At 37.0% G+C, this 13,378-nt stretch overlaps 1 protein-coding gene across 2 annotated transcripts in view; it reads left to right on the forward strand.

The window, feature by feature from the left end:
- Positions 1-9,382: 9,382 nt before the first annotated feature.
- Positions 9,383-13,378, forward strand: part of LOC6044757 (centrosomin) — a 36,736-nt gene continuing 32,740 nt past the window's right edge. The window contains exon 1 of one of the 2 annotated variants that reach the window (XM_038260384.1): positions 9,383-9,721. In XM_038260384.1, coding sequence (XP_038116312.1) covers positions 9,630-9,721 — 92 coding nt within the window. In that variant the 5' untranslated portion in view covers positions 9,383-9,629. The remainder of the gene's footprint in view (positions 9,722-13,378) is intronic. The other variant, XM_038260389.1, reaches the window with a different exon arrangement.

The raw sequence follows: 13,378 nt of genomic DNA on the forward strand, positions 1-13,378 counted from the left end.
ACCGGAAATAGTCATTCACACCACCGCACGCGACAATCTTGCGTTTTCACGTGTGCCTAGTGTGAGCAGCCCAGTTCCGGGAGATAACTTTCTTCGATTGTTTGTGACGCTTTTTTTTTTTGCTCAGTCACACACAGACGACGCCGCAGATTGCAATTTCTCGATTGCGCGCAATCTTTGGTCTTACACCATTGTGAAAACTGTCAAAGTGAGCACTTTATCACGTAATGAGATCGCAAAGATTTCCCGCCCCTGTTTCTTTCCGGCTCCCGGCTCCAATCCAGCATCAAAAGTTTGCCTCACCCACGTCAATTTGCGTTTCTATTTGGTTAGGAAGAAATGTTCATTTTAATTAAAACGAAAATCTACCCAAAATGTTTACACGACAGGTCGTTACGAGGGCAAACCCAACTCTTGGCCCGTTAATAATTAGGCCATTTGAAAGAAGTAGCACTCAAATCGAGGAGCAATCATTTAATGTTGCCTCAACGGTGCTCGCTTCCTCAAGTTGGAGTCAGTGATTACTCACGATTTCACGGAATCTGTGAAATTCGTGAAAATTGTTGCTCTCAGCAGTTCAGTTCAGCTAAAAAAAATCATGTTCTATCCCCATACATTTTCCAGTTATGCTCAAGACCAACCAATTGTTCAACCTGTTACCATTATTTTTTTTTTGTCTGTGTGTACAAATGCTTGGAATAACATATTACTGAAGAATGTAACTAGATTCCTCGAAATGTAATTTTGTAAAAATAATGTAGAATTTTCAATTTCACAACCAATACCTTTTTAACACTTAAAATTTGTTGCGGGTTTAATTTTTTTTATTCAATAAAATATCTAAATATCATATTAGGAGAGGGGGTAATATGCACCCCCTAAGAGAAAACTGTGATTTCTTAACCATTACAGCATTACTGTGAGAATGTTGTTCGATGTTCTAAAACAACTATTATTCTTTGTCATCCATGTGAAAAAATCTTAAAAAATCTCAAAATTGTTCGAAAATATCAGATTTCTAAAAACATTTTTGATTCATTTCAAACAACCATGCGGGGCAATATGCACCGCAACATTGGGGCAAAATGCACTACAACAACGGGGCAAAATGCACCACAACATGGGGCAAAATGCACCGGGTAAAACCAGTTTTCACTAGTCACCACTAGATGACACCGCTGTTTTTACAAAGGAGCTTCACAGCGGTGCATTTTGCCCCGACCACGCTTTTTGCAGAAAATTTAATAAAAAATGCATTTTTTGATGTTTTTGGACTCATCTATCTACAGAATAATAAAGATTAATAATAAAGATAACAATAAATGCTTTTATATTGTCAAAAAATCATAATGAAAGTTCATTGAAAGTTAGATGAAAACACAATATTTTAAAGTTTTGCAAATAACTTAACTGCCCATGTTCGTATAAATGTCCTATATGCAAAAACAGCAAGCTGAGAAAACGCATTTGAAGTCCCACACATAAGGTTACGGGTTAAGTTTTCGCGACAAAAACTGGATTTCCTCCTGATTTCTAGAACAAAGTATTGGATGTTATATGTTATAATAACTCAAAAACGATGAAAATGCATATGGGACATTTATGCGATCAGGGGCAGTTAACCTGTTTTTATACCACGATACTCAATTTTTTCCAGCATAGTTTAGCAATGTTAAGCTTCCAATTTCCATATTTTTTTCCCCGGAAAGTTCCGAGAAAAACAGGGGGCGCATTTTGCCCCGGGGGTGCATATTACCCCCTCTCCCTCTATATTAAAAAAAACTGGTAAGTCAATCTCAAATGTTATTTATAAATGATGTTTTAAAATGGTATTCAAAAAATCTATATGGTACTTCTCTACATTTTCACAAATTATTTTGAAAATTTTTATTTTGTATTTCAATAAAACTTAATCCAGAAAATTGGTAAATTTTGCGGGATAAAATTTATAAAAGTTTATAGAGTAATTCCAGCTTAAATCAGGAATTTGTCTGGTACTTTTGTACCCAACCCTCTCCGATTTCAATGAAACTTTGTAGACATGTTATCCTAGGCCTATCCAGGTTTTTAACCGAAAATGGCGTTCGAAAGGTGAACGCCAGAAATGTCAAAATCACGCAGTGGTACCAACATTACGAAAAAAGTGTGCCATGGCATGACAGCCACATTTTTTTTCTAATGTTGGTGCTACTGCGCGATTTTGACATTTCGGACGTTCACCATTTGAACGCCATCTTCGCTTAAAAACCTGGATAAAAGCCATTTTTGTGTATATGGAGCCAGTTACACTCAATAATGACATTTAAATATTTTTGTATTTCGTAATTTAAATATTGCTGTATCTCGAAGCCGTTGCATCGTATCAAAAAATGGTCAAAGACAAACTTGTAGGAAATTGGACAGGCTTTCAGTGTATGTTTTCAGAAAGCACGTGCAATATCCTTCAGGTTTGTCTTTGGCCACTTTTTGATACGGTGCGGTACGGGCTTCGAGATACAGTAATTTAAAAAAATAATCCTTAAGAAAATGTGGGAATATAATATTTTATTAGGTTGTAACAAAATAACATTCATGAGCATTTCTGTACAAAATCGCCAGATTTCGACCATTTTATGCATTTTTTTTTCTCCCTGGGTCCTGCCTCGGTGGAGTCGCTGGTAGGCAGTTGGACTCATAATCCAAAGGTTGTCAGTTCGAATCCCGGGGTGGATGTAGGCTTAGGTGTAAAAAGAGGTTTGCAATTGCATCAACAATCAAGCCTAGTTTCGAGTAGGAATCTCGCAATCGAGAACGCCAAGGCAATGCTGTATGGCGAATAATTTGATTTGATTTTTTTAGATGGCTTATGAGGCAATTAATTTTTTTGTCTCATTAAATCAGGGATCGAAAACATTAAGTTTAACACCTGAACTCCCAAGCTTGAGGAAAAGATGTTTTTTTTATGAAATTCCCCCTTTTTCTTGGGGATTGGTGCGCTGGAAGTGGGGACGCGAAGTCGTGATTATTCAGGTTAATTTTTTTTGTGTGCTTTTGTGTCGCTGTTCGTGAGTGCAAGCAGTAGTGATGGGAAGATGGATTTTTGTGGTGTTCTCTTTGTGCTGTGTTCGTGTTCATGTTCATACCATGCATGCGGTGGGGGATCATTGTGCTAATGAATATTATTGCGCGTCAGTATCGTGTGAGCAGCAGTACCAGGATGATGGTTTTATTGTCGTGTTCGTTTTGTAATGTATTTGTGTTAAAATTTAGCTTGGTTTTTTGTGGTGATGGGATTGTTTTTGGTGGTGGTGGTGATGGTGTTAAATAATAAGAACATTCAATTTACTAACATTGAGTCCAAAACCTCCCTACAAACATCTATACCACTAGGTGACGTAGAGATTTCTGCGCATTCTAGATAGATGTTTACTAACATGCCTTCCAATCCCCGAGGTTAGCAAGGTACCGGCCAGGAGCCCCTTATCTTACTGGAGAGTATTACACGCTCATCTAAAGATGAAAACATGGTATCTTCCGTGTTGGAATATTGTAACCGGATGAGAGTCTAGTGCTATTATACGTTTAATTACAGTTAAACAGCAAGATAAGCGTTGTGCAGCCATCCGGAATTGTGCGACCTTTATTGCTAATGCTAATGCTAAAAATTCCCCCTTTTTCTTGGATTTGGGGGTTTAGGTGTTAAAAAACTTTAAAAAATTTAAAAGGTTGGAGAGGCGATAAATTTAAAACAAGAAACATTTATTTTCCAACATTGTTTTAATTTATGAATATTGACCCCGTGAAATTTAGAATGTTTGCCGTGATAAATCACTAAGCATTATAAATATAAGCGAATGAGCTAGGTGGGAGGATCATGGCGACAGCTTATTAACTGAAAACGGCCCCTCTAATTATCCATTCGCCTACTAGGTTAGGAGGGAGCGGAACGATGATGTTGATGGTGATGAGATTAGCAAGAATTGGCATAAATTTGATTTGAAAACTTTTTCCACCCTCCTCCTTCGAATGGGGGGAAAAGCCTGTTTGAAATTTTTATTTCCCAACAGACAGCACGAGGCTGGATGCCTAAATTGACTTGCCCACACTCCCTCGCCGGAGTAAAGGAAGAGAAAATTTTCGTAATAATAAAGTGAGAGCCACTTCATTGCACATCATTTGCGGTGGTTAAATATTTAAAAGCATGGCCAACGTAAACGAAGTGATTTCTTCCCCCAACCCCCTCCCACAACCAACATGCTTTGAACGTTTCCGGTTTACGTTGGCCACGTGGCGTTCGAGTGGATTCCGGTGAAATGCTTGCTTTCCTTGATGCCTGCCAGCGTTAATCAACCGTGCAGAATTGTAATATTCCTCTTTCGGAAGTGGAAATTGAATTTCATTCATGATTCATCTCTCCCCGCTCCTTAACGATGATGATCGCGCGTCAGTGATACGCGGCCTTTCGCGCGCGCGTTTATTTCATGACTTTTCAATAAAGCGTAATTGAGTTTTCTCATCACTTTTGAGAGTTTTTCTGTGTACCGTGCAGGCTCATTTGTTTGGGGCTTTCTTTGCTCCAGCGGAGCAATTTGTGAATATTTTATGGGCCGTCATTACGAGTTACATTAACGGATTCGACTTGAAAGCAAACGCTGGTATCATCCGAGTATTGGACTCTTCTTTTTAGCGGGAAATTGGGCTGAAAAATCATTCGATTTAGAAATTTTATCGTCGATATTTTTTTCAAAACTGCGATACCGCGATAAATTAATACATGATTACTTCCAGATTCCTTATTGGTCTTTATTTGCTATGTTTTTAATAAAATCGATTCTCAAAAAATCAGACTTTTCATTGAAATTGAAATTTGATCTGATTTTAAGTCAAAGCAAAAATATCTATCCTTTCAGTGAAACACAATTTCAAACCTCAATTTCGTCACGTTCCAATAATTTATTCAACATTTAAATAGTTGCCTCGTCAATTCCGTTCACTTTCTGTTCACTCCCCCTCCCATCCCAACAGCCAATACAAATTGGCACAAATTATCCCCTTGACGTCTGCATTTCGAGCTGCCATCCATCTTCATTCCGGTTCATCTATCTGGCTAACTTGCGCCTGCCTGTCGATAGATGGCGCAAATTGAAATCGTTGGCGGTTTTGCTCTCTTTGCGCCTTTCAAACCAAATAAAACACCATTTCTTCCTTCATTTGCGGACACTTCCGTCTTCTTCAGAGGGAAAAGCATTTCCCGCGAATAAAAATGCACATTTTTTACGATTTTCCTCCGACTCCAAGGCGAATCCCTTGCATTTATTTCCATTTTTATACGAATCTCTTTACCGCTTGATTTCTTCATTTTTACAACATTTTCCAAATCCCACCCCCGAAAACCACCCACCCAACGACATGAAAAATCGCGTGACGACAGACAAAGACACTTCGACGACGACGACAACGTCCAAGTTCGATTTGCTTTTCTTTTCCCTCCCAAAATCCGCGTCCTAGTATACGACAAGCGAACGAAGGAAAGAAATTAAATAAATTATTTTTCCTCCACGAATTTCCCTTTCCACCACAGCTGGGGGTTGCTGCATTTCTGTGGAAAATTCGTCGGGGAAGGTGAGGCGATTGTGTAAGTGACGTGAATTTAAATTATCGCCCAAGTTATGGTTTTGCGAAACTGGTTGATTATCATTCAATTTGGAAACTGTCGAATTCGCAAGACTGTTATAGCGAGTTCAGGTATGGAGTCGAGTAAACAAGTTTATTGAAGCGCGATTTAGATCCAAAAATTATAGATTTTAATATGAAGAAATGCTGAAAATCGAATGAAACTGTTTTCAGTTTATTAGTCTTCCAATTTCATTATTATTTTAAAGTTTTTTGAAAAAAAATGTACCATGATACTGGGAAAAACGTGTTTTCCCATTTAAAATACCATGAGTAGGCGCATGGTGGCTCAAGTATATTCTAATAATTTGTTTATAAGCCTGTGAGTCCGAGCCACGTAGCCTAGTGGTAACGCTCCCGCCTAGTAAGCGGTAGATCGGGGTTCAAATCCCGGCTCGGACCAACACAACTGGTGATCGTTTCTCTTCTGGATTCGATTGCTTAGTAAAGGGAAGGTAGTGTATCGTCACAAACTGGACCTTATCACGACACCTTAGGAAGGCGACCTATGGAATGTTAACATTAACCTTAACATGTTAACATTACGTTTAGAATGAAATTGCCACTGAATCCGCTTTGTAAATGCCGGCCCCGATACTCTTCAAGGGTGTTCCCCTCAGGAACTGGGAAAGATTTACTTTTACTTATTATATGTAGTGCTTAAATAGTAGTTTATGCAACAAGTTGCAAAAAGAGGATTTTTTCAGCACGAGTCGTACATTTATCCAACGAGGTTTACCTCGTTGGATAAATACGAAGAGTGCTGAAAAAATCAAGTTTTGCAACGAGTTCCATACAACATTTTTTTGCAATTCCAAAAAACACACTATAAGTGAGATTTTATGTCAAATTTTCATGTATTTTGGCAATAAATCGTTTAAATAAAAAAATGTTGAAAAGTGTTACTTTTCAGCATTTATTTTGAAAAGTGTTGCTATTCGATTCTAGGGGAAATTCTCGTATGTTTGGCAGGTTAAGCACTCGCTCCTAACTCCATCCAATTTGTTGATTTTAACTATTTAAACAACTAATTTTGCAAAACTTTTGATAGAAACTTGCTTGCTCACTTCTTATTGAGCTATTTATCACTCGATTTCAGTTGAAAATGCTGTTAATTAGCTTTAATTGAATGTAAAAGTTCTGACCTGCCAACATTGGAGGCACGCTGGAATTAGATGCTGTTCCCCTATTATTTTTGGTACAGAAAAGTAGGCTATTTCGTCGTTCTAGAATGACAGGAAAAGTAAGTAGTTTCACGACGGAATTGCAGAAAATGTGTACATTTCTTTTACCTTAATTAGCATAAACTTTCGAAAAAAGCATTTTTTTAATCATATTTTTTTACTCATTACCAGGCGTCTCCATTAGTATAAAAAAAATATTTTTTTCTGAATGACGCAACTTTCACCGATAGAATATTTTGAATCGAACATATTCTTAATCAGGAAGGTGAAACACAACTGTGTACGTTTAAATCTCCAATGGGTGTTCTAGATTAAAAATATTCTGCTTCCTCAATACAGAGGATGCCGATATTAAAAACTATTTTTTTATAAATTTTTATTCTGGTTTTGATAGTCCAAAATCAAAAATCATACAGATTTATTTCAGCTATTTGAAAAGCTATATTTTCAGAAATTTAAAAAGATATACAAATATACATTTTTCTATTATTTACATCAAGTTTTGCCACAAATTAAAATTAATATGGCTTTAACTTAATAAATATATATTCATTACAAAAACTTTGATACTATTACAAACTTGATTTCGCTTGTAATCATATATTCTAAAAAAATTAGGCTGGTACAACTTTTATTTAAATTCGAAACTTTAAGGAGATATCAAAAATGAGGGGTGGTCGGACAAAAATCGACCCATACACTATTATTTAACAGTCTGGACCCGATGCCTGATTTTTCTGTTGCATTCTTATTGGAATAATAATTTCTGTAATGAAAATTTCATCTTAAACAGAATTGGGTCCTAAAATGAAGCTTAGATTGCTGATATTATTGTTGACAGCGATAAAGCTTATTTTTCTGAGTACAATGACCCTTTGTACGATCACAAAGAGTTTAAAATGGATTTTTAAATCAATTTTGAAAAATTAACCGCGCGGTCCTTCTTGACAGAAAAGCTCCTACTTGACAGCTCGTTCCAAGGGGACCATAGTAGATCCATCGAAAAAATGTTGTCTTGTCAAAAAAAAATTTTGCGTTAAAATGAAAAAAAGTGATTAGAAATGGTTTTTAATCGTGTTTTTTACCGTTGTACATAAAAATTGACATAGGGCTTTAGTACCCAATTGCTTACTAAACAGTCTTTTTATGAGACCGTTAGAATTTAATTTCAACCGCCAAAGCAAAAACCAGACAAATTCAATTCTTTTCAAGCCCCTCGTTGACGATTCCAACGGAACAAACGGAATTTGGGTCAACTGGGTCGTACAAAAATGACGAACTTGCTGAGTTCACTTTCCACTTTTTCGTGCGATTTTTTTTTCGAAAAAATAGTATAATTTGGGGAGGTCACTGGAGGTCACTTAGTCCATTCAATCGCCGGTGGTTTTTAGTCGTTTTATATTAAAACTTAACAGTTTGTTTATTTGACATTTTTTTCATAAAATTATTATGATTAGGTTCTTTTCGGTACTGAGACCTGGTTAAGACCTAGTCGGCTTTTGTAATTATTTTTTTCGTAAAGCTAAGAGTAATTGGGTACTAAAGCCCTATGTCAATTTTTATGTACAACGGTAAAAAACACGATAAAAAACCATTTCTGATTACTTTTTTTCATTTTAATGCAAAAAATTTTTTTGACAAGACAACATTTTTCCAATGGATCAACTATGGTCCCCTTGGAACGAGCTGTCAAGTAGGAGCTTTTCTGTCAAGAAGGACCGCGAGGTTAATTTTTCAAAATTGATTTAAAAATCCATTTTAAACTCTTTGTGCTCGTACAAAGGGTCATTGTACTCAAAAAATAAGCTTTATCGTTGTAAACAATAATATCAGCAATCTAAGCTTCATTTTAGGACCCAATTACAGAGGATCTTGTGCTTGTTTGACAATGAAAATCGGAATTTCGAGTGCGATTCCAAGAAAATCAATCTACTGACGATTTTTTGTGAATTTCCTTGTCAGCACCCCTTAAAATCATTCATTTCACTCTGTTTACACACATTGCCCATCTACAAAATGTGACAGGTCATTTTTCGACGTGTGAAGTTACACTTGCAAGTGTAGTAGTGAAAAAGATGTTCCGCCGAATAATCAAGATGATGATTTTTTTAGATTCTTTTTACCGATCTTTCGTGCGCGAGAGAGGAGGACATGCTCTCTTCGGATTTTTTCTCTTGATGAACATCCAAAGATTTTCCTTTGATGATGTTTATTCCATCGCTGGGTCCTATAAACCAAATTTTCATTTTTTGCATTTTGGGTGTTTTTAGAACCGCCTCGAGTGTAATCAAAAACACCCAAAGAGCAAAAATGAAAATTTGGTTTATAGCACCTTTTCAAAAAAAAACTCCAGATCTTAAAATTGAATATCTTAAAAGCGACAATAAAAAATAAAAAAAGGTATCGATGGCTCCTCCACGTAATGCACGAACGACCCTTTTTCGTTTCAGTTTCAAGTTGTTCCGTTTGTTCCCTCTCGCCTCTCCGGCGGCTCTCTCAATTTTCGTTGCGCGCGCCAAACGTCATCTCTCGCATGCGAGCAAAATTCAAATCAAAACATAAACACGTAAAAATAACGCTTTTTCGAGTCGCGGTCGCGCTAGTTCGAGTGTTTAGCCGCGTTTTGTGCACCAAGTCTTTCGTGTTTGGTTCCGTCGGGTTTTTTTTCTTCTTCGTTCTCAAAATTGCAGTGTGTGAGCTGTTTCGGTGCCAAGTTTAGTGCGTTTGTGATACTTTTATTTTCATCGTAGTGGTTACAGTTGGAACAAGTGTTTGCGGGGTTGAAAAAACAAAATGAGTGCCCCCAATCCGGAGCAGAACAGCACCTGGGACGACAGCCAAATCGACCACGTCCGCGAGTGTCTTGCCAGCTTCACCGAGAGCATGTAAGTAGCACGCAACGTCCATCATCCTCCCTCAAACAGGTCGAAATTTGGTTCAACGCAGTTCTCCTCGTAGTCGTACATTGCCAGGAACGCATTACAGGTTGAACAGTGCAGGTATTCGCGTTTGGGTTGGGGGAAGCAACAGGGCAGACAGAAGAATGTCCAACAGCACAGCAGTAACGACGCACAAAATGAGGACCGTGTTTCGTGTTGTTGGTGCGATCGGACCACAGGAATTCGGCATGACTGGCAGGCAGGGCACTTGATACTCATTCCACCGGGTCGCCAATTCTCCACCGTGGTCTTGTAGCAAATCTTGCGAGCAGACCGGATCGACCGTCTCGGTCGGTAGATTCTTTTGTAAAGGGTTCTGGCTTTGGTTCTTCCGCCACGGCCTCCGGGAAATTCTCGGATGAGCTTCTGCTGTAATGTGTCCCTGCTGGTTACTGGTGATGAAGTTTCTCCTTCGGAGGTTGACGAGCTTGAAGGGGATCCTACCGTTTTGTTCGCAACGATCACATCTCGCACCGTGCAGTCGTGATGAAAGTGGCTGTGCTCTAGCACAATTTTGTCTTCATTTCTGCTCGTTTCCATCCTAAGCGATGTGCGCTAATCAATCCAGAAGAATGGACTTTGATTTGTAGGCGTCATTTTGCAAACTTTGAATATTTTTAATAAAAATAAACATACGTCAACCAGTTTTATGAACCATGACTACTCGGATCTTTGTCCATTTCACTAAATTCCAAATAACAATGTAGCAATGACGAAGTTTCACGCAAATCAAAGACAACTTTTCACACAAGTTCCTTTGTAATTACTCTTAGCTTTAAGAACAATGTCATCACAAAAGCCAACTCGGTCCTAACCAGGTCCCAGTACCGAAAAGTATCTTATAAAAATAATTTTATGAAAAAAAGGCAACATTTCCCAATTTCGTGTGAGTTGGTAGAGAATTACCCATTTGCAAAGTCACACCAAACAAGTTATACATCTTAGTCTAAAATTTTAAGAGTTCTTCTTTCCAATGCTTTTTAAAAATCAAAGATCATTGGTTGAAAAATTGTTTTTTGGAAAATTTGCCAAAGATTTTGTTTAAGTAACCTTATTTAAATTCACTATTAAAAACTAACTTGTAAACAGCATATTAAAAGAATTCTGTGATTTTTTTTTCGCTTCCCTGTCATTCGTTGACAAACTCACAAAAAACATTATTACATATTTATTTAATTTTGACAGAAAAGTTTGATCTATCGTTTTTGGTGCAAAGAAAAAATATGGAAGAGATCAGGAATAGTTTGTTGACATGCATTTTATCGTTGCAAATAAGAAATAATCGAGAACCTCTTAGAACCCACACAGAAAAAAATATTCTGCAAGTCATTAATCATTAAAATTTAAATGCGATTTGATGTAAATTTACAACAAATAATACGTAAAAACATGATATTACGTGTGATACAGACGATTATATTGAATCGAAGTTTACATAAACTTAATTTACATGTGATTAATAATTTCCGTGTCGAGTAAATTTACGCTTTTTTTCTGTGCAAGACACTTGATTTCTTGGCTGTGGTTATGCCGCACAGAAAAAAAACATGGTAATCTTACATCTGGGAAGAAGGATATCTTTTATGTCAGGGAAAATGTGTAATTTTAAATTGAAAAATGTGTAAATTTACCACTTTTTCGTTGTAATGTCACTTTTTCAGTCTAAATTGAGGTAATATTACATCATAAAAGAAGTAATATTAAACGTTCCAATTTTACACCTTCCAAATTTATACATTTTTTGCTGTGTGTGAAAATTAGGAGCAAATCTAGACCAAAGTACGAACAACATAGTGAATCTACACAATTCGCCAAAACATTCCGTTTCACGCTTGCACTTCCGAGATCCTGAAATCTTTACCATTTTCCTCAAAAACACCACCAGATGCACAACTCATTCAGACAGAGGCCTGTTTGGCACGTGGTGGTTGAAATTTGAAGCGCCATGACAAATCGAAAAAGATCTTCGAAACACGCCTGGGTGTATCCTCGGCAGTGGAACTCGACTACCTGCTTTCGGCGAAGGACTACTTTTTCCTTTTGCTACGCATATGCCGCTTTTTTTTGGGTCGTTGTACAAAAGGACTCTTCATCCGGTGACGCCTTGCACAACAGCTGTTCGTTAATGTTTAGAAGGAAGAGAGAAATTTTCGTAGATGGATGCTTTGAAAATTAGATTTTTCCTCAAATGAACTTTGATTTTCAAGAAAATTTGCTACATAAATATTAGCTTATGCAACAAGTTGTAAAAAGAGGATTTTTTCAGCACGACGAATGCTGAAAAAACAAGTTTTGCAACGAGTTCCATACAACATTTTTTGCAATTCCAAAAAACACCCTTTGAGTGAAATTAGAGTCAAATGATCATTTATTTTGTCAATAAATCGTATGGGTAATTCTCCGCCAACTCACACAGCAGTTGCCCCGACCCCTCTTCGATTTGCGTGAAACTTTGTCCTAAGGGGTAATTTTTGTCCCTGATCACGAATCCGAGGTCCGTTTTTTGATATCTCGTGACGGAGGGGCGGTACGACCCCTTCCATTTTTGAACATGCGAAAAAAGAGGTGTTTTCAATATATTGTAGCCTGATACGGTGATGAGATAGAAATTTGGTGCCAAAGGGAATTTTATGTAAAATTAGACGCCCGATTTGATGGCGTACTCAGAATTCGGAAAACGTATTTTTCATCGAAAAACACTTAAAAGTTTTAAAATTCTCCCATTTTCCGTTACTTGACTGTAAAATTTTTGAATATGTCATTTTATGGGAAATTTAATGTACTTTTCGAATCTACATTGACCCAGAAGGGTCATTTTTCATTTAGAACAAAATTTTCATTTTAAAATTTCGTGTTTTTCTAACTTTGCAGGGTTATTTTTAGAGTGTAACAATGTTCTACAAAGTTGTAGAGCAGACAATTACAAAAATTTTGATGTATAGACATAAGGGGTTTGCTTATAAACATCACGAGTTATCGCAATTTTACGAAAAAAGTTTTGAAAAAGTTGGTCGTCATCGATCATGACTGTTCATGGTCAACCGCGACAGACACGGACGACGAAACAAAGAGAAACGCAAAAAGTAACTTTTTTAAAACTTTTTTTTCGTAAAATCGCGATAACTCGTGATGTTTATAAGCAAACCCCTTATGTCTATACATCAAAATTTTTGTAATTGTCTGCTCTACAACTTTGTAGAACATTGTTACACTCTAAAAATAACCCTGCAAAGTTAGAAAAACACGAAATTTTAAAATGAAAAAATTGTTCTAATGAAAAATGACCCTTCTGGGTCAATGTAGATTCGAATAGTACATTAAATTTCCCATAAAATGACATGTTCCAACATTTTTACAGTCGAGTAACGGAAAATGGGAGAATTTTTAAAACTTTTTAGTGTTTTTTCGATGAAAATACGTTTTTTCGGAATTCTGAGTACGCCATCAAATCGGGCGTCTAATTTTACATAAAAGTCCCTTTGACACCAAATTTCTATCTCATCACCGTTTCAGGCTGCAAATTATTGAAAAACACCTCTTTTTCGCATGTTCAAAATGGAAGGGGTCGTACCGCCCCTCCGTCATGAGATATCAAAAAACGGA

Source organism: Culex quinquefasciatus, chromosome 3, assembly GCF_015732765.1.
Source record: "Culex quinquefasciatus strain JHB chromosome 3, VPISU_Cqui_1.0_pri_paternal, whole genome shotgun sequence".
Taxonomy (NCBI): Eukaryota; Metazoa; Arthropoda; class Insecta; order Diptera; family Culicidae; genus Culex; species Culex quinquefasciatus.